The 26,825-nt window shown below is 38.6% G+C and overlaps 1 protein-coding gene across 1 annotated transcript in view; it reads right to left on the reverse strand.

Annotated features, from left to right (window-relative positions):
- The window catches only part of col7a1l (collagen type VII alpha 1-like), a 102,654-nt gene that overhangs the window by 4,879 nt on the left and 70,950 nt on the right, over window positions 1–26,825 (reverse strand). Inside the window, exons 72-104 of the mRNA XM_053650032.1 lie at window positions 26,637–26,744; window positions 24,533–24,577; window positions 23,597–23,695; window positions 21,502–21,555; window positions 20,122–20,175; window positions 19,981–20,031; window positions 14,947–15,021; window positions 14,779–14,814; window positions 14,193–14,688; window positions 14,014–14,087; window positions 12,944–12,970; window positions 12,786–12,845; window positions 11,189–11,314; window positions 10,978–11,049; window positions 10,856–10,891; window positions 9,908–9,967; window positions 9,727–9,771; window positions 9,515–9,550; window positions 8,930–8,965; window positions 8,778–8,834; window positions 7,841–7,912; window positions 7,398–7,469; window positions 7,130–7,165; window positions 6,939–7,019; window positions 5,616–5,669; window positions 5,462–5,515; window positions 5,259–5,321; window positions 5,109–5,171; window positions 3,988–4,104; window positions 3,353–3,430; window positions 3,205–3,258; window positions 3,060–3,108; window positions 1,536–1,721 (exon numbers count right to left, since the gene is read on the reverse strand). Coding sequence (XP_053506007.1) covers window positions 1,536–1,721; window positions 3,060–3,108; window positions 3,205–3,258; window positions 3,353–3,430; window positions 3,988–4,104; window positions 5,109–5,171; window positions 5,259–5,321; window positions 5,462–5,515; window positions 5,616–5,669; window positions 6,939–7,019; window positions 7,130–7,165; window positions 7,398–7,469; window positions 7,841–7,912; window positions 8,778–8,834; window positions 8,930–8,965; window positions 9,515–9,550; window positions 9,727–9,771; window positions 9,908–9,967; window positions 10,856–10,891; window positions 10,978–11,049; window positions 11,189–11,314; window positions 12,786–12,845; window positions 12,944–12,970; window positions 14,014–14,087; window positions 14,193–14,688; window positions 14,779–14,814; window positions 14,947–15,021; window positions 19,981–20,031; window positions 20,122–20,175; window positions 21,502–21,555; window positions 23,597–23,695; window positions 24,533–24,577; window positions 26,637–26,744 — 2,626 coding nt within the window. The remainder of the gene's footprint in view (window positions 1–1,535; window positions 1,722–3,059; window positions 3,109–3,204; window positions 3,259–3,352; window positions 3,431–3,987; window positions 4,105–5,108; window positions 5,172–5,258; window positions 5,322–5,461; window positions 5,516–5,615; window positions 5,670–6,938; window positions 7,020–7,129; window positions 7,166–7,397; window positions 7,470–7,840; window positions 7,913–8,777; window positions 8,835–8,929; window positions 8,966–9,514; window positions 9,551–9,726; window positions 9,772–9,907; window positions 9,968–10,855; window positions 10,892–10,977; window positions 11,050–11,188; window positions 11,315–12,785; window positions 12,846–12,943; window positions 12,971–14,013; window positions 14,088–14,192; window positions 14,689–14,778; window positions 14,815–14,946; window positions 15,022–19,980; window positions 20,032–20,121; window positions 20,176–21,501; window positions 21,556–23,596; window positions 23,696–24,532; window positions 24,578–26,636; window positions 26,745–26,825) is intronic.

Consider the following 26,825-nt stretch of genomic DNA (forward strand, 5'->3'; position numbering starts at 1 on the left):
GTCATCTCATTCTCTGATATGTAGGGGAGACTATAGGGTACTTCATCTCAGGGAGACTATAGGGTACTTAATCTCATTATCTCACATGTAGGGGAGACTATAGGGCACATCATCTTGTTTTCTTACATGTAGGGGAGACTATAGTGTACTTAATCTCATTATCTCGCATGTAGGGGAGACTATAGGGCACTTCATCTTGTTTTCTTACATGTAGGGGAGACTATAGGGTACTTAATCTCATTATCTCGCATGTAGGGGAGACTATAGGGCACTTCATCTTGTTTTCTTACATGTAGGGGAGACTATAGTGTACTTAATCTCATTATCTCACATGTAGGGGAGACCATAGGGCACTTCATCATGTTTTCTTACATGTAGGGGAGACTATAGTGTACTTAATCTCATTATCTCGCATGTAGGGGAGACTATAGGGCACTTCATCTTGTTTTCTTACATGTAGGGGAGACTATAGGGTACTTAATCTCATTATCTCGCATGTAGGGGAGACTATAGGGCACTTCATCATGTTTTCTTACATGTAGGGGAGACTATAGTGTACTTAATCTCATTATCTCGCATGTAGGGGAGACTATAGGGCACTTCATCTTGTTTTCTTACATGTAGGGGAGACTATAGGGTACTTAATCTCATTATCTCGCATGTAGGGGAGACTATAGGGCACTTCATCTTGTTTTCTTACATGTAGGGGAGACTATAGTGTACTTAATCTCATTATCTCACATGTAGGGGAGACTATAGGGCACTTCATCATGTTTTCTTACATGTAGGGGAGACTATAGGGTACTTAATCTCATTATCTTGCATGTAGGGGAGACCATAGGGCACTTCATCATGTTGTGAAGCCTGTAAGACACGTCCTCTTATTCTCTCATGTGTAGGGAAGACTATAGGGTACTTCATCTCATTTTTTCATGTGTAGGGAAGACTACATCTCTTCCCTACACATCTCATTTTCTCCAACTGAAGGGCACCCAGGCATCACGTTTTATAGCATGTTTGATTGTATTTTTTTTTTCATTTGAAGGGCAGCCATTAGGGCATCATATTTTCTCCACTGTAATGGCACCCTACAGGGCAATTTATCACCCTTTATCTACTGCAGGAGCAACATAAAGGGGATCTTTTGGGGCTTCCAAACAATCAAAAGCACATGAAGAATGAAAGCATAAGCAGCGCTCTCTCTGCTCCGAAACGTGCCACACAATGAAAGGGGCAATTTGTGACACCTAAATGAATAAGAATGTGATATAAACTTCATAACGGATGTCTCAAAGCTTCCTGAAGATGATGATAGTAAAAGGAAACAAGTAACTTGCAAGTTACGGAGAAAAATAACAGTAACACACAAACAATCTAAGAAAGATGAAGTTACCCTACATGAAACCTCTAATAATTACCTTATGGCTTTAAATGAGTCTTTGAAAATCCTCCAGCATTGCTTTATTTACTGCTTATGAATGTGTTATGAATACCCCAAAGCTTGGAATCGCTCCACAGATTACCAGAACGCTCACCTGTGATATTGTCATGCACTAAGTTTGGCTCGGTGTGTGAAACATCGGGAGACGCAGTGGTTTGCTCCTCTCTCTCCTCATCCATGTGAGCGAGAGGAGACTCCTCCGTTACCTCGTCCTCTTTCAGAACACTCTCTCCTTCTGGATCTTTGGTGTTCATCACAAGACGGTACGCTTGCTCTATCCCTTGATCGAACAGAAGACAGAAATGTCATCACACTGTGTTTGTTAGAGGCGCTGGACACTGTTAGAACCTCATTCTCATTTCAGACTCTTTTAATGATAAAACACAGCGTCACATGTTTCATTTGTATTAATGGGATTTTTTTTTTCTCTTTTGAGGTCGTTTGTGAATGACTCCTGAAGCCGGTGAGTTCAGCAGTCTGTTCCACTGAGAACACTGTGGAACATAACAGATGGTGGAACCCATGGGGTCCTCATACTACAACAGCGGGAGATTCAGAGCACATAACTGTATAGAGAAAAGCACAAATACACACCAACGGGGCGAAAGCGTGCACATGACGAGCCACCCACACAGCCACACGCTTGACCACTTTATTAGGTACATCTTTACCATAGATACGTTTGAGTGCAAATGTTTGCGTACCGTTACCGTTAGAAGAAAATGACGATTTTCTTTCACCAACAAGACATAATGTAAAAACAGTTTGGGTGTTATGTTTGAACTTGGCATATGAGCTAATCACGCAGTTTATGTACTGTGCACACACAGCAGCATGCAAAGTGCATTTCTCTCTGTCATATACAGTACATGTGCACATACTGTATGGGAGGATTGTGCAAAAAGTGAGCATTCAGTACAGAAACTGGTAGAAAAATGAGAATTGTGGTTGATTGCGTATTTAATTTGATGTATTAAACTTTAAGTGATTGGGTGTGGCCATGTTTATATGTGATTTTGCCCACCTCCCAAATCCAGGTGTAAATTAGTGTCATGCGTGTTGCTCAGAGCGTTACAGTTTTCCTGTAAAATTGCGATTCTTATAAACAGTAGATTCAATTGTAGACATTCTTTATTTATGACAAAATGTGTACCATTTTAGGACTATTCAGTACAACTGTATTTTAATACTGCTTATAACACAGCGTTGTTGAATTCTCGAATCTGATTGGTCAGAAGGTGCTGAATTATTTTCTATGAAAGCAGCTCTGATAGTAGTGCAGCTGCAAATTACGTGCTTTTTATTAATGCGCTCTTTTTGATATGTTATTGTTTCTATAGTAACAACTAACACAGGGAATTGTACAGCAGAAAGAAAGAAAGAAAGAAAGGGAGGGAACGACTGTTTATAGCTGCTATAATGTAAGTTAGAACGGGAACTAGCTTGTTTTGCGGACATTCCACAACATTAAATGTAACTATTAATAAAGAAAAAAATATGTATCATTCTTTCTTCTCTTTCTTATTTTAATTGTAACACGTGAACAGTGACTCTGGTTGCACTCTGACAGCACACCCCAAGTGTTATATTCCTTATAAAATGATTCTCATTGACTCACCACACTTTTCCACTACTTCTTTGGTCACCAGGTCCTTCACCTCCTCTACCTATGAGATTAAGATTAATAGATAATAATACTCCAATAAAAATAAAATCCTTTACACACTTTACAGTCGTTATTGAAGACAGGGACCAAAACTCACGGTAAGCCCCGGATCGCCTTTCTCCCCTTTCCGCCCTTCCAGCCCCGTCTCACCCTTAACACAAATACAGATCATAATATACACGTGTTTCGCTGTGTACTCTAGACGTCTCGTTGTAGGACAGATGACAAGCTTATAGAAATCTTACATCCAAGCCTCTTTGTCCAGGAATTCCCGGGAGACCTCTCTGACAAGGCTTCCCTCTGCCTCTCCTTCCTCTTTCTCCCTGAGAAAAGTGATGAAACGTGACATTGAGCAGATTTAATGTTGAGATGCCTCTACTGCCTCTGCAAGCCTTCTTCCTTCCGCTTCAGCCAAATACACCACTTCTCTTCACAGTACATGCCTCATGTGTTGCTTTTTAAAAAAAAATATTTTTAAAAGGGAGCAGAGCTAATTGTTATGCTGGCTGGGGGCGGAGCTCGTTTCTGGGCCAGAAAACTATAAATCAAGCATTTTAAATTTACTCAATTGTTGACACTTCTTTTCCAAAGAGACTTACAGATGAGAAGAAAAGCCTGAACCAGATCAACCACTTAAACAAACCAGGAAATATTGGAAACCAATTTTTCTTAGGTATCTTTAAAATAATATGGTTATTATAGGTCTAGAAACACTTTGAAGCATTACATACAGCTCCTTTAACATACTTCGATCAATGATCTAAAACACAACCAAATTCAAGCACCGTCCAAGTTATCATTACATCCATGGTTATCTGACCATTTCTATACATACAATACAGTTGAATTGTGCAGTATCCTATCCTAGGCGCATCAATACCTTAGGTCCAACTTCCCCTTTAGGTCCAACTGGACCAGGTCGGCCAGGAGCTCCAGTGGTTCCCGGTGCACCTGGAGATCCTTTAAAACCTGTGAATCCCGGAAAACCTGGAGGTCCCTGTAGAGGAGCACAGCACAGACATCTCATACATGACTCGTAGGGTACTGATTTAAAGACAAAGCATCAATGACAGTAAATAGAGTGAATAAAAATAAACGTAATTCATGTAAAATGGGTAAAACTTCATTAAAACACTGGTGTAGTCTTAATCGGCCATATATTATTATTATTATTATTATTATTATTATTTTTATTATTGTTAATCAAGGATGCTTGAGCTAAAGCATCTAAAGCAGAGACGTACACATATCAGTATATCAGATTATTTGTTGTAATATTCTAACAAAAATGAAAATAAATGACTCCAACACTAAATTTATGGGCAACAAGAGCAAAAAACAACTGCGTTTCTACCTAAAAGTGCAAAGTGCAGTGCAAATAGATTAAATTAGCACCCTCGATGTGATTTAATCGCTTGTGACTGACGATTGTGAGCGCAGATTAAATACGCACAGCCTATTTTTGCTATTTGAAGACCAATGTTTTATAAAACTTTATTATAATTAGAACTTATTGCACTCAAAAAATAAAATAAAATAAAAAAACTTTGATAAAAACAGTATATACAAACAACTTACATAATTCCAAAGAACTTGGATAAAAACATTGCATCAACTTGTTTTTGAAATAATAAAACGAAAAAAAATGTTATTGATAAATATATTATATTAAAATATTATTTATATATATATATAATATATATATATAATAAATAATCTTTTCACCTGCAACAAGTTGATGCAATTTTTCAGTGTGATTCAATTTTAAAGCTGGATTCATAGTAGATATTTGTCACATGTACACACCTCTGCATTCACAGAGCCGGTGTTTTCTTTAGATTTCACTCATAAAGAACGCTTAAAAAAAAAATTTGGTATTCATATTGCATTTTTAGACCATCTTTAATCAGTGTTATACTTGAAGCACAATCATGCAAGTTTTGATGAGATCTTAGTAAATCAGGGCTTATGATTAGAGCAGATAAAACAAAGGAAGCTGACCTTCTCTCCCCTTTTCCCTGGTTCACCATCAAGTCCATGTAGACCTCCATCTCCTTTTTCTCCCTAAAAAATGACAACAAATAACATACTGCAGTGAGCATGCAGAGTCAGTGCTAATGATGTCTTTCTGTGATTCTGATTCTGACTCACTTTTCGTCCCGGGAGTCCGTTTAGTCCAGGAATGCCCGGTGCCCCAGGGTCTCCAATACTACCCTGTATTTAAAATTTAAATGGACATTCATCAATTATATATGGGTCTAATGACATGACTGAGTGAGAAGAGTGGTAAAACATTATAAAACATTGCAGTTCTGCAGTAACATGAAGTGTATCCAGTGATATATACTAAATACCGGTTCCCCGTCTATTCCTGGGAGGCCTACTCTTCCTGGCATGCCTCGGAAACCCTAAAGATGCAAATAAAAATAAGGAAATTAAATAAATAAATATACATATATATGTACCATATAGAAATAATAAACCAAATGGTTCAGGTTTGATCCTTACCTGTTCTCCGTTGTTACCTTTGTCTCCTTGTAATCCAAGCTCTCCTTTCTCTCCCTGTAAAAAAAAAATATATATATATATATATATATATATATATATATATATATATATATATATATAATTGTCAGCCCCAATAATCATCATCAAAGTCCATGACAAAGGTATAAACACAGACAGACTATCCATAATCACAACATATGGAAAACAGGTGAGGGTCTTAACCAGGAAGAAATTATTTGGGAAAACATGAGAACAAAGAAAGATGGCTCAGGACTTAACGATGTAAAGACACAAGACTTCAGAACTACATGAAGAGACAAGCAGGCTTAATAAACGGATGGGAAATTAGTGGCACCTGTGTTCATTATCATGTTTGTTAGAACTCTACCAAATCTCATACATCATCTTTTTGAAAGTCAGGTTTATGGGACAGGACAACCTTGATTCATTTAAAATTATTCTTCTGTTGATTTTTCTATTGTTATCTTCATCCAAAATCTAGGTCATTCCAAACTGCTCGCCATTTTTACACACTACAGAGCGTGGTTGATTGTTTATTGCTTAATTGGATTATGCAGAACATCTGTCTAGAAGCATCTGTACTCATTACATTTCTCCAATTATTTAATCATTCTTTCTGTTTATTTGTCACTAGAGACAAATCAGGGTTATTATGTGGAGTTAGGGAGCGTTAGGGAGCTAAGGGTTGAGAAGACGTCGCAGACTTTCCAAGTAAGAATTACAAATTGAGGGGTTGTTTTTTCGCCTTTCCATAGTTGAAAGCCAGAAATTCAAGGTCACAAGCTTTAGTCTGAAGCATTTTTTTTGTAAATCCAAAGCATATTTTAGTTCATGCTTTGAATATTTTTTTTTGTCTAGAGACACTTAGGAAATGAAGCATTTCGACTCTAGACTAGTAAAGGTGAGACTGGTTTGCTGGTAGAACAATAATGTGAGACCATTACTCAGAGAATTTAAAAGACCTCCTTTAGCAGCTGTTTCAAACACATCATATAAACAGTCAAAGATCGGACACTATTTTGAGTTTTTAGATCCATCTCGATTGGGTTAGGGTCGGGTGATTGGCACGCTGTTCCCAAAACAACAGCATTACTTTGTTCATCTCTAAACATCTCCTTCACAGCGTTGGTGTGTGTTTATGATAAGTGAAAATCGACCGTTGCTCGAAAGACGTCCTCAAACTTTGGATCAGAGGTCTACAGAACCCAAAGCATCTTGTCCTAAAATACACTGGGTGTAATTTTATATAAAGTATGTTTTTATTATTATTATTATTATTATTACTATTATTATTATTATTACCTGTTCACCCTTTTGTCCTGGCACTCCCATGTCTCCCTTGTCACCTTTTTCACCCGGCAGTCCATTCTCTCCATGACGACCCTACGACGGTCCAATCGATTCACATAAGGCATAAAATTATGGAGATTGCTCCTTAATATGCATGAAATCTTGTTACTGCATCTTTAAAATGATCGTATATTATAATTTACTGCTTCTCCATTGGTGCCTGGTTCTCCTGCTTCTCCCTGTAAATAAGATGACAACAAAATTAAGTCTAGGTTAAATATTATGTCTTATAATTGACCAAATACTGTAGCAAATGACAAACAGCAAAAAGATTCATGCAAAAATGTAAACCAGTGTAAGTAAGTGCATGCTGTTTAGTCAACAATTAATGGCCGATTTGTTGAAAAAAAAACAACAAAAAAAAAAAACCACCTAAAAAGCTATTCGTATGTAAACAGCTTTGAATCTGACCTTTTGTCCTACAGGCCCTCGTGCTCCAAAGGGCCCCATACTTCCTTTGACCCCAGCTTCTCCCTTCAAACCCTGCATTATAGTTACACAGGTACAAATCATATTGGGAATTCATTAAAGCAAGTCATTAAGGGTACAACAGGGTGAAGCCAGTGGAAAGTAAACTTATGTGCTTCATAAACTCTGTATCTCCACGAATGTACTGTAAATGTGTGCTACATAATCTTATACATCTTTAATTGGTCTTAGTAATTCAGTCAGAAATGTTCAGTTCGCTCCGTGCTACTCAACGTGGGATTTACTCATGCAGGCATGCAGATAAAAACAAGACAAAAATAACTATAACAGTATCACCACATGAAATAATCAGAGAAATGGCCATCCGACAGGGCATCCAGCTGGTTTGATGCACCATGGACTAAAGTTCATCTAAAGCACCCCACCTTCACCCCTGGAGGTCCATCCTCTCCTTTCTCCCCTTTATCGCCATCGAATCCTGGAGATCCTTGTTCACCCTTATAGGGAGAAAAAGAATCATTTTTATACCACAGGAAGAAGGAAAGAAGTGAAGGAAGACAAGGGAAGAAAAAAACAAACAGACAAAAAAACTGCAGTCCAGGAGCTGCGGAATTCTCTGTTCTGATTGGTCAGAAGCTGCTGATTAACCTTCTATAACAGCAGCTCTGACAGTAGTGCAGCTGCAAATCACAGGTTCATATTAATGCGCTCGTCCTAATATGTTATCGTTGCCATAGTAACAGATCAGGGACCTGTATGGCGGAAGCTCAACATGATTTAAACTGAATAAAAAACAGAAGGGAAAAAAATCATGATGTTATTTAACAATGAAAAATGTATAATCGTTGTTTTGGTGAAGTTTTCTGTGAGGAGATATTTCTTCTATTTCTTTAACAGTTATGGAAGGAGTCTCCAGTGTCAGCGCTCGGTAATAGTCGGAGGTAAAGCTGTACAGGTGAGTTCTCTCTGTGGTTTCTCAGTAACATGTTTTTACTTTTTATCTTCAAAATATATATATATATATATATATATATATATATATATATATATATATATATATATATATATATATATATATATAAAAGAGGCTGATGAAAAAGTGAGTTAGATAAAATGTCTCAGAGATAAAATGCCACAACATTTAATGACACTATAAAGGGATAAGAAGTATTCTTTAACATTTAAGGGCATTCTTTAACAAATAAAACAATTGTGATTGCTTTTAAAAAATGGCTGTGTTCAGCTTTCGGGCAGTGACAGTAAATCTGCTTTGTGTCCGGCCGCATCACACCACCCCATCGGTGATTATTTTCTTAGAACACCACCTCCCCACAAAGGACAGATTTCCACCAATTTTCATACCGCTGCTCCTTTTATGCCTTTATATCCACGAGGCCCAGGCATAGACAGAAGACTCCCCTGTGCACAAAAAAGAGAAGGAAGAAAGAAACCCTGCAGTCCAGGTAGTACGTGATCATCATTATGTGATTTTCAGGAACATAGCTAGGTCTTACTTTCTCGCCTCGGTTGCCTGGTAGACCTTTATCACCCTGTTAAAGAGAGATTTTAAATAACTTGTTGAAGATTAGCACATTGTCAATATACAATAAAGTGAAAGGATTTGTATAGAAATACAGACCAAGAAATTGGTTGGTTTAATTCATACCAACAAAACACAGAGGGCCATATTCAGAGTTGGGGAGTTAAGTTCAAAAGTTACCTCGATATTTGAGTGAGGAAAGTTATGTGTATTCAAAGTAGGGCTAGGCAGCTGCTCAGTTACGACTCAGGTCAGGTTTAGATCAGATCTACAGACCAAGGGGAGTCATGGCAAAACCTTTGATCATTTTTATAAACCCCATTTTCTCCCAGTTTGGTCACTGTTAATTTCCACACACAAGCCTACCACTGACAGCCATTTTGAGCATTGAGAGGCATTTTGAGCAGAACAGCATGTCTAAAGCACCTTGCCACTTCAATACGTTATGAACGTCAAAGCATCCGACAAGCCCTTAATCAACTCCTCAGACTGAAGGAAGAGAAAAAAGATTTCCTTCTAAGATTAACTTTGTGATTTGTCACATTAAAAGTCATCTCACCTTTTCTCCTTTTATTCCAGTGAAGCCTTTAGGACCCTAGGATAATGAAAACATCCATAAGATCTTGTGTTGGAATTAATTTTCTATATATTTAAAATAAGTTTTAGAACTTAAGGATTCATAAACAAAAGCACAAGTATTCATAAATGCCTTAATTATAGACATCGAAGTTCACAAATGAATGCACTACATCACATCTGATGTTATTTTACCATGAGTCCCGGTGGCCCTCTGACCCCCACAGTGCCCTTGGCGCCCTACAATTTAAAAGAAAAAAAATTCTTAACAATAATGAATTAAAATGCACATGAAAATAGTACAAAACTTTCTGTGCTACAGAACTCTATAACACTGTTCATATGAATCTCTTTTCCCCATCCCATCCCACATTACCCTGCGGCCTGGAAGTCCAGCCACGCCCCTGTCGCCTGGCTCCCCCGGGATGCTGTCACCCTGGTAACAGATAACAGATGGCCGATTTTCTCAAGAAGTGACCTTTTAATACAAGAACATCTCACAGCCTACATTCCACTTCAGTGGACAGTAAGGAGGAGGAGGGTGAAGGAGGCAAAGAAGACCCCAAAGATCACAGTTTCAGAATTTTCTTTAATTCTTGGACTTGTCAAGTTTAAAAATCAACTATAAGACGCCATGCCCATAACAACAAGGTGTATGGAAGTGTTACATGAAAGAAGCTTTTACAGGGTACAACCCACAAGCTTGGAGATCACGGTCGAGGATCTTAGACACGTCTCCTTCTTACGTTTGGGCATGCTTAATGCCATCTTCAGTTCAGACCACTGGTGGTTCAAATCAGGAAACTGAAAAGGCAGTTGAAATGGCAAAACAGTGGTCGATTGTTGATTTGCTTGTATGTTTGGAGATCCATACGTGACAAAGTCTTAACATCCTTACAGAAGAAACCTGGTGTTTGGCTAAAACTTAGCAGAATTCATGGCATCATTAATCTTTAGACCACCATTTGCAAAAAAAATAATAAAAAATGGCCCAGAACCTTACTGAGACAACTGAATCACGTGCTGGGGTCTGTATACAAGGAAAAGCCCTAAAACCAACTCTAAAATATACATGAATCATTGATGCTCTTGGGCTGTTTTGCATCTGGTGGTCCAGGAGCTCTTGTAAAGATCGATGACATAATGATTTTTGTGGTCTGAACTGAAGAAGGCAGTACACGAGCACAAACCCAAGATCTAGGATCCTCTAGCTTGATATACTTTATTAGAGGATAGTAATTGCAGCTATTCTTGCTTATTTTCATGAAGGGTGCCAATATTTTTTTGTTGTTCACTGTACAAATGGCTGAAATAAACCTTTTACCTTGTCGCCTTTCACTCCTGGTGGACCTGGAATCCCCTGTAAAAAGAAAAAAAGCAGACTGCAATGTGAATATATTCCATGACCTTTCCTAAAGTAAACTAGAAACGTTTATGTTGCTATACTTCTTTTCCTGGAGGTCCGGGAGCACCAGGAGAGCCAGGTGATCCATTTTTTCCTCGCCTTCCTCTGTCGCCCTAAACGTGATAAAATATATCTCTTTAACATATTCAGTTATTTAATCTAAGGCACATTATTCAGAGACTGTGGTCAATTATTTGGTAGCTACAGTGAAATAAATAGAAATGTGTAGCTGCAAGTGAAGAGGACACTTACCTCTTTGCCTGGCTCTCCGGGGTGTCCTGGCTCACCTCTTTGACCCAGTGTTCCTGGTATCCCAGGGTTGCCCAGAATGCCCTGGATGCCCTGTGCTCCTGGAGGTCCTGGTTCTCCAGGCTCACCCTGGAGTAACATCATGCAACAGAAATCAGATTAAACACAGCAATACTCTCAGAAAACAAAAAAACAATCAAAGTAAAAAAAAAAACCTGCACCATTGCTTGTCACTGGGGTGGTACTCTCAAGGATACAACTTTGGGAAACACACCTATTCAAAGTGGGTTAAAGTGGATGTGTTATGTCAGAAAATGTGCAGGACAGTGAATTCTCAATGCAGGACCAGGGTTGGGAACCTCTGGACTAGACCTTAATTCAAGGAGTTTCGAAGACCAAAGAGTTTAATGCTGCCCATACTGATGATGCACCCAGTCAAACTGATGGTAGATTGTAGATTTTCTCCTCTTTCAATCTGCGATGGGTTTTATTAAAGGTTCATGAATATGGCCTGAAATGTTCCCATTCCAGGCTCCACTTCTCCGGCTACAGTAAACTTTTCCTTCAATGGAAGAAGTCTTTATTTGTCAAATATACATTACAGCACAGTGAAATTCTTTCTTTGCATATCCCTGCTTGTTAGGAAGCTGGGGTCAGAATGCACAGTCAGCCATTGGGCCATGCTCAAGGTCCCAACAGTGGCAGCATGACAGTGCTAGGGCTTGAAGCCTCAACCTACTGATCAGTAACCAAGAGCTTTAAACCACTGAGCCACCACTGCCCATAAACATGTCAAACATTTGGAAAATTTGCAAAGGTCAACAATAGCTGGAGTACAAAGGCTGAGCCTCGCCTTGGGCAAACCACCTTCTTGATCATGGTTTCACCTCTGCCAGGAACCTATTCAACCACCTGGGCTTGCGTGCCCAAGGTCATAACGTTTCTCTGTCTCTATAGCACCTGCATTTACCAAAAATAAGCTCACTTATAGAGGCCCTCTTCAAGGTAGGATCTCAAGGCTTGAACATAAAGGAATTTGTTTTTAATTAATTTAAAAAACAATATTATTCTACACTAGTACTTAAGACAAGTCCGGTCTCATGATGCTTTCTGTATTGACTTGGACTTGACTGGGACTTATTGGCGTTTGGATTTGTCTTGGTCTTGGGCATTTGTTTCTCAAAATGTCGACTTGGTCTTGAACAAAAAAAATGATGTTTGCGTTGTCTTTTCTTTTTATATGCACAAAGTCTGAAAGAAGTAATTCCTTCTTCTAGAACGAAGCCTAAACATTGGTGCAATGCACGAATGAAGCACATACTTGGCGTCTAAAAAGATTTGATGGTTTCTGTTCTCAATCTTGACTTGGCTTCAACCCTTGTCTTGGAATTGACAGTGGTGTGCTTCACAACAGTCCTATTCTACACGGTTCCGCTCATCATCAGAGCCTTATTATAAGTTAGACGTAATTTTTAGTGAGTATGGAAATTTACAGTTCACTATACTAACTTTCCCAGGTGAAGAATAAATAATGTGCTGAAGTTATAAAACTTATATTATTGAGGGTAACAACCCAGTGACAAGAAAGGCTACACATTACCTTTTGGCCAGGTGGACCAGCTTGACCAACAGGACCACGGTGTCCTATTCCAGGCTCGCCCTTAAGAACACATCAACATTTCAATCAAAGATCTGAAACATTTGACTCAATAGAACTTGAGAAGCTGTTTTCTATGATCAGGTTTAAAATAAAGTCACCTTTTGTCCTTTTTCCCCAATCTCACCCTGTACAAACACAAAAGGCAACAGAAACACATTATTACTAGCTGCTTCTTATATACAAATAACACTTTCTTCTTCTTCTTCTTCTTATTTAATTACTACTGCCAGTATAATTATAATATACAACGGTAAATTTAAACGGAAATATATGCAGTTATCATAGTAAGGAAAGTAAACCATCTGAGTTTAAGATGTTAATTAGAAGGAAAGCAGACAGAAACTGCCAGAGCCATATCTCCCTGCAGTTCTCACCTGGTTTCCCATTGAGCCAGGCCAGTACCAGGATGGGAGACCTCCTGGGGGAAAACTAAGACTGTTGCTGGAAGTGGTATTAGTGAGGCCAGCAGGGGGTGCTCACCCCCTGTGGTCCATGTGGAGCCTAATGCCCCAGTATAGTGACGAGGATACTATACTGTAAAAACAGCACCGTCTTTCAGATTACTTCTCGTGAAAGAATAGGGGTATAACCACGGTGTCCTGGTGAAATTCCCCCATTGGCCCTTCTCTATCATGGCCCCCTAATAATCTCCATCTTTGAATTGGCTACATCACGCTCTCCTCTCCACTAATAGCTGGTATGTGGTGGGCGTTCTAAAGCACTATGGCTGCCGTCGCATCATCCAGGAGGATGCTACACACTAGTGGTGGTTGAGGAGACCCCCCCCCCAATACTATGTAACGCGTCTAGAAATCATTCAGAGATATTCAGATTTGAATGTCTAGAAAAGCGCTATATAAATGTAACAAAAAAAAGTTTTTCAAGAACTTTGTTTGCTATCAGCAATGGAAAATGAGAGAGTGAGGGAATTATAAATATTCAGATCAAACGTTCCCCGTCGTGATAAAATAAAAATAGCGCTCTGAGGACATCAAAGCTAATGGAGTGAGGCTGCTGTTCTGCCCGCCCAGTTTGATTGACAGTAATAATTTCCCAACATGGCAAACAGGGGGTGGATGATGTCACACGTGTGGGTGGGATTGAACTAAATAAGGAAACAAGAAACATATTACTATGAGATATGAGTGAAGGGGAGATTCGTAATCACCTTGGGTCCTGGTAGACCATTTTCACCTGGAGGTCCCTTAAGAAGAAAATAATGATTCACATTAAATATCGATACTGTATAACAATATACTGTAAACGGTTTATGGTCATGTAATGAGTTTTATTTATTTTATGAATGTATTTTGGTGTAGTGCTCATCACATGATCTGTGTGATGAACGTCCTACCTTCAGAAGTTCATACTGAGAGATATGGGCCCTCATGTCTTCCTCTCTGTCCACCTCCCCCATCCTCTCCCTCTCCATCATCTCCCACTCCATCCTCTGTCTCTCCACTACATCCTTTCGCTCCATCTCTCTCTCCCTCTTCCGCTCTCTCGCCGCGGCTGCCTCCCTTTCCGACTCCTCCTCTCTCTCACGTTCTAGCTCCATCCTCTCTCTCTCCATCTCCATCCTGTCTCTCTCTCTCGCTTCATCCCAGTCCCAGTCCTCATTCTCATTCTCACTGCTCCTCTCCTCATCTCTTTCTCCTGAGCTCTGCTCACGCTCTGGTTCGGCCCATATCCTTCGTTCCTCTTCATCCTCCACGTCCCACTCTGTCACCTCTCGCTCTCTTTCAGCCTGCCTCTCCACTTCTCTTTCTGCTTTAACTTCAAGATCTGTTTCTTTGTATATTTCAGCCTCAGTTTCTGGCTCCTTGTATTTCGGCTTCTTTTTCTACAATGAGAATGAAGAAAATGGTAACAATCACACAGGGTGATAAAATCCTTGTTTATTTATTCATCAGGAGGAAACAAACACCCTTACCTTTTGTTTCTTTTTCTTTCTTGCACTATTTGAGGGCTGCAAAAAAGGAAATGTGAGGGGGAAGAGGTTTATAATAAACTACATGTTGCTTTTTATATAACTATGTTTTATTTTATATCGTGAGCTATGAGTCATCTGATAGCGTCACCAAAACACAGGCTGTATTACCTCATAATCAGGTGAGGGGGCGCTCCTCTTCACTTTAGGCATCGCTCCATGTGCATCAGAACTGGACAGGACCCCCTGAAAACATCCACACAATGACAAACTCTCTTCACCAGACCACCGTATATCCTGCTTGAGCCTTTTAATCTTAGCTACAATGAATTTTTGTAAAATCTCTGTTAAATTAAAAACCTACATAAACCCTTCATGATGATCAATATCAGCCAATATACTGTTGAACACTAGAATCTGATTGGTCAGAGGGTGTTGATTAATTTTCTATAACGGCAGCTCTCACAATATGTTTATATTAATGCGCTCTGTGTAATATGTTATCGTTTCTATAGTAACGAGAAATGAGTACATTATCATTGGTGTGGTAGTTTTCTGTAAGGAGATTTATGGACAGAGTCTCCAGCGTCACCTCTTTGTAACAGTCGGTACGCGTTCCTCCACATGGAAAGTCTTCAGCACAGGGGAAGTTACACTTTGCGTTTGGTTTCTCAGTAACATGACAATCTGCATGTTTTGCCTTATTAACTTCAAGAGAGAAAAAAGAAAGGCTGGCGAGGGGACGAGTAGCTATAATGTAAACGATTACAGGAACTAACTAGTTTCACGGACATAAAAAAAATATTTTGATGGTATTCATATGAATCTCATTAGAACAGAATTTGAAACTTACTTAAAGACAACATGAAACAGGAATTCAAAAGCATTTTACTTCCACAACCAGTGAAAAGAGAATATTTGGGTGGGCGGGACTTGTCCATGGTTTTGTCGATCGGAATTTGATAACTTAATTGATTAATGTAATTTCCACTGAAACAGGAAGTCAGGGGGGGACATATCCAGTGGCTCCTCCCCCTTTTTAAACAGCCAATAGCAGATAGCTTACCTCATAGCCTGGGCTAAGCCGTACTCGACAGTTAGTACCATGGATTTTTTTAATGTTGGGGGCGGGACCGAACAGATTCCAGAGAGCATTTGATTGGACAGAAAATCTGATGAGAAGCTGAAGTGCAGAATGATGTCATCGAAATTGTTGATTCATATCGGTGGTATGTTTGAATGCGTACATCTTCAAATATGAATTTTGGCATTGTTTTGGAGCACACGAGCTTATAGATAGCCTTAAGGCTAACATATTCATACTAAAATCCTCAATACTTCCATTTTGATTTCATGGGATCTTTAAGCTACAGTTAATTGTGGAGGATTACGTGCCTCCAGCAACACCTCCGGCACTCTCATTAGAGAAACACACATGTAGTGTAATATTTATACAGAAATAACGCGTTTCGCATCTGGTTGCATCACATCATTCTAGTGTGGGGGAAAAAAGCTTGTCAATGAATGTTTTTCCTCATACTTTTCATTAACAATATTAACAATAGCTGGCGCCTGAGATTCCTTCCATAAAATGTCACAGCGATGATTTTTCTTTGTTAAACACCACATACTTTTGTAATCTGTTAAGATAATGTGATAAATGTATAGGAAACAGCGAGGAACTTGGTGTGTATGGGGAAACGTAAGAAAAGTTCCTCCCCGCGTGAAACTCCTCATTGTGATGATACCAAGAGTGAACCAATCATCATCAAGAACAACGTAACACCTTTAAAATATAATATAGTTTTTAGTTTTAATAGAGCTAACGTTTTAGGCGTTCGCTACATAATTCTATATGTGTTCAAGTCTTCATTATTACTCCCAACTAGTAGAAAAGTACCACCCTGCAGTTCTCACCTGCTTTCCCACTGATGCTAAGCAGGGTTGAGTCTGGTCAGTACCAGGATGGGAGGCCTCCTGGGGAAAACTAAGGTTGCTGCTGGAATTAGCTGGAATTGGTATTAGTGAAGCCAGCAGGGGGCGCTCACCTTGTGGTCTGTGTGGGGGTTTATGTCCCAGTATAGTGATGGGACACTATGCCGTAAAAACAGCACGGTCTTTCGGATGTGATGTTAAACCTCTGTGGTTATTAAAAATCCCAGGACACTTATGGTAAAAGAGTAGACCGCGGTGTCCTGGCGAAATTCCCCTATCATGGCCCCCTAATAATCCCCATCCCTGAATTGGCTACATCACTCTCTCCTCTACACTAATAGCTGGTGTGTGGTGGGTGTTCTGGTGCACTATGGCTCCTGTCGCATCATCCAGGTGGATGCTACACACTAGTGGTGGTTGAGGAGACCCCCCCCCCCACTATATAAAGCACTATATAAATCTGAGGAACTATTATAATTATTATAACTTCAAATAGTTTATATAATTTGCCACATGCAGCTGCGTACACAAACATCACTGGATTACTTTCATAATTTACATTGATCCTCCTTATCAAACACGGAAAGACTCAATAATAATAAACACCAATCATTTCATCTCAAGCCGTTTTGCATCATTCTCCATCTCCTTCTTTTCAAATCCCACTGTAGGAGTAGGACATGCTACTCCTACAGGTGGCTACGGCCCGGGGAATTGCTCCTTTTCCCACGAGGGTGAAATTTGATTTAGTTTACCCCTACATGTTAATTAATACATTAACTAACAAACATGTACTTCGTGAGGTCGTTATTCACGCACGGATTCACAAGACGCACTTCGTATTTTAAGGATAGCTCTTCATTAGGTCGTGATTAGTACATGCCTTACCTCATCATTAGTTCATTTTTAAGTAAGTCTTAATAGGTATTAATAGTGTTAATAGGTATTAGTGCATGATTATACCATGTATTGTTATTGTAAATTGTTACCGTAGTTTCTAATTGTTAAAAAAAAAGGTTAGTAGAGGATTAGAGAAACACACACACACACAGACGACAAATAAATAAATAAATAAATAAATAAATAAATAAATAAATAAAGACACCAAGACGTGTTTAGGAAAACTGAACAAATTTACTGACACACGTGCATGAAGAGAATAAACAAAAAAAGCAAATGAATTGAATTTCACCAGTGAAAACATCCATGAAAAGGAATACACTTCCATATTTATTTATTTATTTTTAGCGTAACTAAAGAAAACAACAACACAGTGAACAGATTCCAACAAACCTTTTTCCCCCCTAATGTATTTTCAATAAATAAACCAGTGAGGAAAATGAAATGTCGTCAAAAATGTCGCCATTGAAGCTGATATGAATTTTTCACAACTCTTACAATGAAGTGATAATGAAAGTGCGGCATTTGTGTCAGTAAATAAATTATAATGCACAACACTAATAGCAAAAATGGTCAAACTAGAGCTGGTTTGTTTTCAGATTCTTTTCGACTGTACATATATATCTCAATTTTATTTAAAAAAAAAAACAACTCCACTCTGGACGTGAAGGACGTGGACGTGCATGACATCATCACTGTGCGATGAATTCTGGCCCCGTCAGATCTTCCCCTGCTTTAACACTTCCCAGTTTTTTACAGACACACACACACACACACACACACACACACACAGTGTCCCTCTAACAGTTTAGGTGATCTCCTGCGTTAAAAATCCAAAGAGAGAACCGATTAAATGAAGCTAAGCCAGCTGTGGAGCTGATGTGTAGCTGATGTGTAGCTGCATTCTGCGTGCCATAGCCATGAACTGATTTGCCATGTGCCAAATGCATGCTGGGAAGTTCCACTCATACCACTTTACAAACGGTTTTATATTATCTTTATTATGATGCATTTAAGTCTAGTGTTTTCCTTTTTATGTTTGTTTTATGCTGTGTTAATGTTCACACTGGTGAAATTCTCAGAGGTTTAAAGCAAGACAGGCGAGATATATATAAATAAAATATATATATATAAAGTATGCATATGTCTGCATACTTTTGGGAGTTAATGTGGATTAATGTGTTTCGACTGAAACTCTAATTGCTGAGCGAGATTTTGTTATAGGGTGAAATATAATTTTTACCAAGCAAGCAACAAAAATGAAAAATGAGACGAATGCCGTTCCAAAGACAAGATATTAGTTCATGCCACATGCTAAAGCCTCATGCCTCGTCAGCCAAATCAGATACAGCACCGTTTCCTGAACTAATGCAGTCCATAGAAAGCCTACGTACTCCTTAAACACTATTACCTTATGATGCATTATAGTCTGACTTCCTTTCAGATTTTTTTTTTCCTACCACCGCAGGTCTCTTTTTCCTGAAAAGCCCAGATAAGCAAACGCTCTCCTGGCTTTCACAGAGTTCCTGAAAGAACCCTGTCAAGGGCGTCCATATGTAGTGACAGAACCAAGACCAGGACAGATCATTTTCACTACGGACAATTTGGAAATGCCAATCATCCTACAACACGTGTCTTTGGACTGGTGGAGGAAACCGGATTACCCGGAGGAAACCCTCGGAGCACGGAGAGAACATGCAAGCTCTGTGCACACAAGGCGGAGGTGGGATTTCCACCCAACGCTAGAGCTGCGAGGCAAATGTGCTAAAACTAACCCACTATGTCCTTTCTAAAAAGCTTTTTCTACATATTTCTTTCTTAAGGCTCAGTTATATTTGCTTTTAACTATGCCTACGCTTATGCAAAAAATGCTGCTGTGTATATCCTGCACATGTTTGGACTTAGAAATGCATTTACGTGGTGCAATACCAAAATAAATAATGGGGGCAGCAAAGCCTCAGTTGTGTAAACTGTGCTTAACGCATGAGTAACGCAATGCAGAAATGCTTTGCTAAGTAACAAATGGCTTATCAGTCGTTAATTGTTACGCATGCTAAATCTTATCTCAACAAAGGTAGGTCTTAGGTTTGCCTTCGTTTGCATAACCTGAACATAAAGTCTGTAGTGTAGACCTGATGGTGAAACCAGTCCGAGTATAGCATTCCTTTCTGACTAGCTATCAACACTAACATTTAGTGTTTCTAGTATAGGGAATTTTTTTCCCCATATACTTTACTTAACACCTGGTTGAACAAGATCCAAATAAGACTATGTCTTTATTTCAAAATTAACCTCCTTAAAGGATATGTAGACTTTCTATAGGTGCTGCATTCACAACAAATGAAAGAGAAAGACATTCACTATTCTTACCTTTTCTGTAGCCTGTAAATCGAGCTCTGAGGATATCGTGCTTTCACTCGGCTTTAAAAACACACAAACTGCATGCTTTAGTTCCAGTTTCACACTCTCACACATGAGTATGATAAAGACAGTGAGAGAGAGCGTCAGTACCTGCTGCGTGACTGCTGATATCGAGGGGAAAGGCTCTGTGGTGGTGTAGATCGTCTGAGATGAACAATATTCAGCACGGGTTAATCTCAGCTTATAGCTTTGCTGATGAAGGTGCATTTTTTTTTTTTTGTATTTGTATAAAAAAAAATTCAGTGTTCTGTTAATTAATTAATTATTTAATAACAATATATTAGTGCTTGCTGAAGGAAATTCTTAAAAACGAACTGCCCTTTGAGATGAATAAATATAATTATAAACTTATAAAGTATAAATAATGCACAACCTTATGAAAATGTTATATAGGATGTGTTTTTAATAAGTGATAAGCATGCAAGAAGATGTGTGTGTTCCGTCATCTAGTGATTAGGCTTTCAGAAACTAATAATAACACTAATCCTCAGTCTAATTCATTCACACTGGGTCACTGTGTGAGTTTCTGTATAATGTGGATAAGGAGGAGTCCACATCGTGTTCCAGAGACGGAATAAAAATAATTACATTTAGTTTTATTGTGTCAGCATCAGTGCAGTGAGACAGGCAGACAGACAGACAGACAGACAGACAGACAAGTAGATAGAAAGACAGACAGACAAGTAGATAGAAAGACAGACAGACAGACAGACAGACAGACAGATAGATAGATAGATAGACGGACAGACAGACGGACAGACACATAGACAGACAGACAGATAGATAGATAGATAGATAGATAGATAGACGGACAGACAGACGGACAGACACATAGACAGACAGACAGGCAAACAAGTGGATAGATAGACAGATAGATAGATAGATAGACAGATAGACAGAGATAGATAGATAGATAGACAGGCAGATAGACAGGCAGGCAGGCAAACAAGTGGATAGATAGAGAGACAGACAGACAGACAGACAGACAGACAGATAGATAGGTAGATAGATAGAAAGACAAGCAGATAGATAGATAGATAGATAGATAGACAAGCAGGCAGGCAGGCAAACAAGTGGATAGATAGATAGATAGATAGATAGATAGATAGATAGATAGATAGACAGACAGACAGACAGGCAGATGGACACACAGATAGATAGATAGATAGATAGATAGATAGATAGATAGATAGACGGACAGACAGACAGACTGACAGATGGACAGATGGACAGACACACATAGATAGAGGGATGGACAGATGGACAGAGAGAAACAAACAGACAGACAGACAGACAGATATAAAGATAGATAGATTTTCTTTGTGAATACACAGCTATCTGTTGTTTTTCTCAGTGTAATCATATGAGCAGTTACAGCTTCTACTTCCTTTTCTGTCACTAACTCAGTACATTATGGAGGATCAACACTCTGGATTGCTTCTGTGTTAAAACACCTGGTCTTACTCTTACCTGCTCTTTCTCCTCCCCATGGGAGAGAACAGTCTCTTCTGTAACGAGCTCATCCTGTAGTGATAGAAAAGTTCTGTAAGATTCTTACACTTCCAGACACCCCCCCATCTCTCTCTCTCTCTCTCTCTCTCTCTCTCTCTCTCTCTCTACAGTGCTGTGAGAAAGTATTTGTCCCATGTTGATTTCTTCTGTTTTTGTGTAGATCTCATACTACATTGTTTCAGAAATGAAAACAAAATCGAAGATGAAACAAAGGTAACCTGAGTAAACACAAAATACAGTTTTTAAATTATAATGTTATTCACTGAAGCAAAGAAGTTATAAAATACCAACTGGTACTGTGTGAAAATGTATTTGCCCCCGTAGTTACTAATTCCCCAAATCTATGAAACTGCATTCATAATGGGGTTCAGCTGGACTAGACACAACCAGGCCTGATTACTGCAAACCCTGTTCAATCAATTCAACACTTAAATAAAACTTTTACAACAGTATGAAGTTGCTTAAAAGGTCTTACTCAGTAACACACTATGGCAAAACTGAAAGAAATTCCAGAAATGATGAGGAAGAAGGTGATTGTAATAACCCTGGGAAGGGTTACAAAGCTATTTCAAAGGCTCTGGGACTCCAAAGAACCACAGTGAGAGCCGTTATCTCCAAATGGAAAAACTCGGCAATGTAGTGAACCTTCCCAGAAGCGGCCGACCTTCCAAAATTCCTCCAAGAGCACAGCAACGACTTATCCATCAAATCACAAAAGAGCCAAGGATGACATCAAAGGACCTACAGGCCTCTCTTGCATCAATAAAGGTCACTGTTCATGACTCCACTATCAGAAAGACACTGGGCAAATAAGGCTCCATGGAAGAGTGGCGAGGTGAAAACCACTGCTAACCCAGAAGAATATTAAGGCTCGTCTTAATTTTGCCAAAACACACCTTGATGATCCTCAAAACTTTTAGGGGAATGTTCTGTGGACTGGTGAGTCGAAAGCGGAACTGTTTGGAAGACAGGGGTCCCGTTACATCTGGCATAAGCCAAACACAGAATTCCACAAAAAGATCATCATCATACATATGGTCAAGCATGGTGGTGGTAGTGTGATGGTGTGGGGATGCTCTGCTGCTTCAGGGCCTGGGCAACTTGCAATAATTGAGGGAAACATGAATTCTCATGTGCAACTTGATAGACACTGGTCGAATGTATAGGAGTAAGTCCACCTCTGAATGGCTCAAAACCAAAGCAAAATTAAAGTTTGGAGTCATCTAGTCAAACTCCTGACTTGAACCGACTGAGATGCTGTAGCAGGACCTTAAACGAGCAGTAAATGCTCTAAAACCCTCCAATGTGGCTGAGCTAAAGCAGTTCTGCAAAGAAGAGTGGGCCAAAATTCCACCACAGCCACACCAAAAGTTTTATTTTGTTTCAATAAAAAAAAAAACTAAATTAAAAACTGTATTGTGTGTTCACTCAGGTTGCATTTGTTTTATGTTGTATTTCGAGTATGAGATATACACAAAAACAGAAGAAATCAGGCAAATACCTTTTCACAGCACTGTATTTATATATCTCTCTCTCACACACTATAGAAAATAGAACACAGAGACCAACAAACAGAAAATGTACATAACTCTGGCATTACAGTGTTATGAATTTGCCATAGGAGGTCATAAAAATCTTATAAATATGAAAGTTCAGTTAATGGCGTATACCATCATTATTGTGATACAGAAATCCTTCGCTATGTCACAGGGTTTTATATATATATATATATATATATATATATATATATATATATATATATATATATATTAATAAATGTCTGTTATTTTAAAATAAATATCAGGTTTTAGTCTTAGTTTTGTTTTAATGAATGTAATGTCTTCTTTATAAATTGGTGATAACTACAAACTGTGCCTTATTAATTACCAAATTAGCTGTCAATTAAAAGTATTAGTGAAGTATTTCCTTAAGATTGTTTCTGGCCGGGTGTTTAACAGGCAGGTTGAGTGTGTTCGGCACGATGACATAAAAATGAAGTGAAGATGTGTCTAAAATCCTAGATTATGTCAGATCTGACAGCAAAACCACTAACCTCGTATTCATACTGATACTCTTCACCATCATCACCATCATCATCATCATCAATCTCCTCCTCAACCTCCTCCTCCTCTTTCTCAGGGTCTAGCTCTTCCTTTAGTTTGGAGACATTATACAATTATAAGCATGTGGATAAACATTCTTACATCCTTTTCAGGAGTTGGTATAAGGCATATGATGATAAAAACAAAATAGTTGAAATAAAAAAGAGGTTATTTTGCGATAGCATTATATATACTTGAAATGAAATCAGAATGTTAAGTATGAAATTTGGATTAAGGCTAATTTGTCACAGTTCATGCACTTCACAGATAATCAGTTTCCGACTATATTCAGAAAGTTCTGTGTATTTACTATTTTCAATTCAGTGTTAAAAGGGAATTATTCCTCACGTTACTTTCTTCAAAACAGAGTGTAAACTTACTTACTCCGCCAAATAATCAAATCATATACAAATAAAAGACAAACAGTGACAATTTAAGATTTGTTCTTACATTCGTACTTTAAACATGATGTTAGTGAGTGTCTGGTGTGTTTCAGATTGCATAGATCATCAACAAAAATTTAACTGATCATTAATTAAATGAACTGTTTAGAAAGAATGAATAAAGAGCAGCTATTTGTAAAGAATGTGAACGTGAGATTGTGAGATTAGTCAAGCAATTATAGAAAATTCAGTTATTGAACTCTTACGTGTTCATAATATCATTTTTTGCGTTTATATTATATGGAATAATTCTTTTCGAACTAGTTAAGGAAATTAAGGAAGGAATTAAGGAATGCATTGAACATATGTTATATGTAGTTTAAACAGACATTTAGACAGAAATGTTTACATTGGGGAAGAGTTTATTTATCTGGATACGTGTTAGATGAGTTTAGACATGTTAGAAATGTGTTCGATTAAGACATGTTTAAATGGGGCATTTACCAATCGCTTCCTTTGTCGTTTATGTCGTCCTTTATTCCCTTTACCCTGGTTAAGAGTTTCACAATCACAGAAGGTTATAACATGTAATCACGTCTTAATTAGTGATAAAAGAAATTAAATCAATCCAATCATCAGCCTTTGTTTACACAGGTAAATCTCTATGATATATGGTGCAATACATCATTACGGACAAACAATTATGACGCTAATAAAGGGCTGTATTCAGAGTTGGGTTTTAAGTTACGTCAATATATATACTGGGAAAATTAGACATACTCAGACTTGGCTTAAGTGGGTAATAAATTTGATTGGATTTGATTTTTTTTAGTGGGCTCCCCGACCTCAGAGATTTTTTTTTTTAGTGTCTAGCCTTTAAAAACAGGAGAGTGTGTTTTTAAACATGAGAAAAATGAAGGGATAACAAAAGCAGAGGGATTTTTTTCCCTCTGATGTCAACTGCAAACTTCAGATGTATTGTGAAAGTAAGAGACCAAAAAAGCGAAACAAAAAAAAATTTGGCAGAACGGAAAAGGGATTCAAAGAGATTGCAAGTTTGAATCCAAACATTTCAGAGCAATCCACGGCCAGAAGTCCATCCATACATCCATTTTCTGCACCGCTTATCCTACACAGGGTCGCGGGGAGCCTGAAGGTTATTTTCAATTCAATTCGATTCAATTTTATTTGTATAGCGCTTTTAACAATAGACATTGTCTCAAAGCAGCTTCTGTAAAGCTGCTTTGCTTTTTTTTCCCAGGTTATCCCAGGGAACTCTCGGCACAGGGCGGGGGACACCCTGGACGGGGTGCCAACCCATCGCAGGGCACAATCTCACACAACGGACATTATGGAAATACCAATCAGGCTACTACGCATGTCTTTGGACTGGGGGAGGAAACCAGAGTACCTGGAAGAAACCCCCAAAGCACAGGGAGAACATGCAAACACCAGACAACCACCCACCCCCACCTCCCACCCCCTGGGGCCAGAAGTCCCATAGAACAAAACTGGCTGTGCTCTCAGGGTGGGAGGGGCATACTGTCTCCTGTCAATCACAGTGTCAGTAGCCAATCGCAGGTGCTTAAGAGCTCATGCATGCAGAGTAGGGTAGATAGGGCTTAACTCTGAGCATGTTAGCTAGTGGGTGGGAAATTCAGGTACGAAAAATCTCTCCGATTTAGATACTGTCTCTTTCAAGCTCAAAAAAATTTCCAAAGTCAAAAAAAAATGTAGCCTTATAGATGATACTATTAATTAATGAATCTTTACATATTTAATATTGGTCTCACAGGGCACTCCCTACTTTTACTTTTTTCTTTTCTTTTTTTTTAATTTCAGAGTGATAAGTGTTCAGAATCACACATTACTGAGACAGCACTTCCGCTTTCTGCAACTGTCCGAGACTGTACTTAAGTCTGTAGTTATATGTCTGAGGTCTGAATACTGATGTGTGCAGATTCGGTATTCGGTTCTCACTGTGTAGGAGGAACACAACTCTGAACACGACCCATAAAACGCATAAAATTAGATCAAACTACTGCCTTTCGTTTGAGTTATTCATGTGTTTGTCGTAGGTCATATTTTAGTGACAGGTTACATTACCAGGTTTTATATGAACTTTTATATTGATTATTCCTGTAAATGTTTATCATTTACTCCTTTAACAGCCAAGCCACAGCTACTTTAGAGCAGAGGTTCTTAAGTCCAGCCCCGAGGACTGCATTTGAGAACCCGTGATTTAGGATTCGTTATATTACACTCTTAAAAGAAAAATCTCCAGGTTAAATTATTCCGATTCATTTAGAACTCGTATATTAAGGTTTTTTAAGCGGCGTTACCGTTGTTATATAATCGTACGCTATTTAATGCGAATAAGTGAACGTTATAGACATTGTAAATGTTTATCACATTGTTTAAAATGGCGTTATATAAGAGATCCTCATAAGGAACCCTTTTCTTATAAGAGTGTAGATATCACATAGTTATTACAATATAATATCTGTGCTGATAACAGAACATCTGGATTAATAGCTATACTGATAAATAACACAAACCAATGAAAAATATTTGATTATTTCGGCAAAAAATTTAGGATATGCGGCACCTTTCCTCTCTCTCGGCCCTTCTTCTTCTCCCCGGACATCTTCTTCACTGCGTTCTCCTGACTGTGGAGGACATCCTCCATACTTACCTCTGCTTTTGTTGTACCCATCTGTCAAACACACACACACTCACAAACATAAATATGCACAAATTTACAAGGAAACAACGTCCCAAAAATGAACCCAATTCC

Source organism: Ictalurus furcatus, chromosome 19, assembly GCF_023375685.1.
Source record: "Ictalurus furcatus strain D&B chromosome 19, Billie_1.0, whole genome shotgun sequence".
NCBI classification, from domain to species: Eukaryota; Metazoa; Chordata; class Actinopteri; order Siluriformes; family Ictaluridae; genus Ictalurus; species Ictalurus furcatus.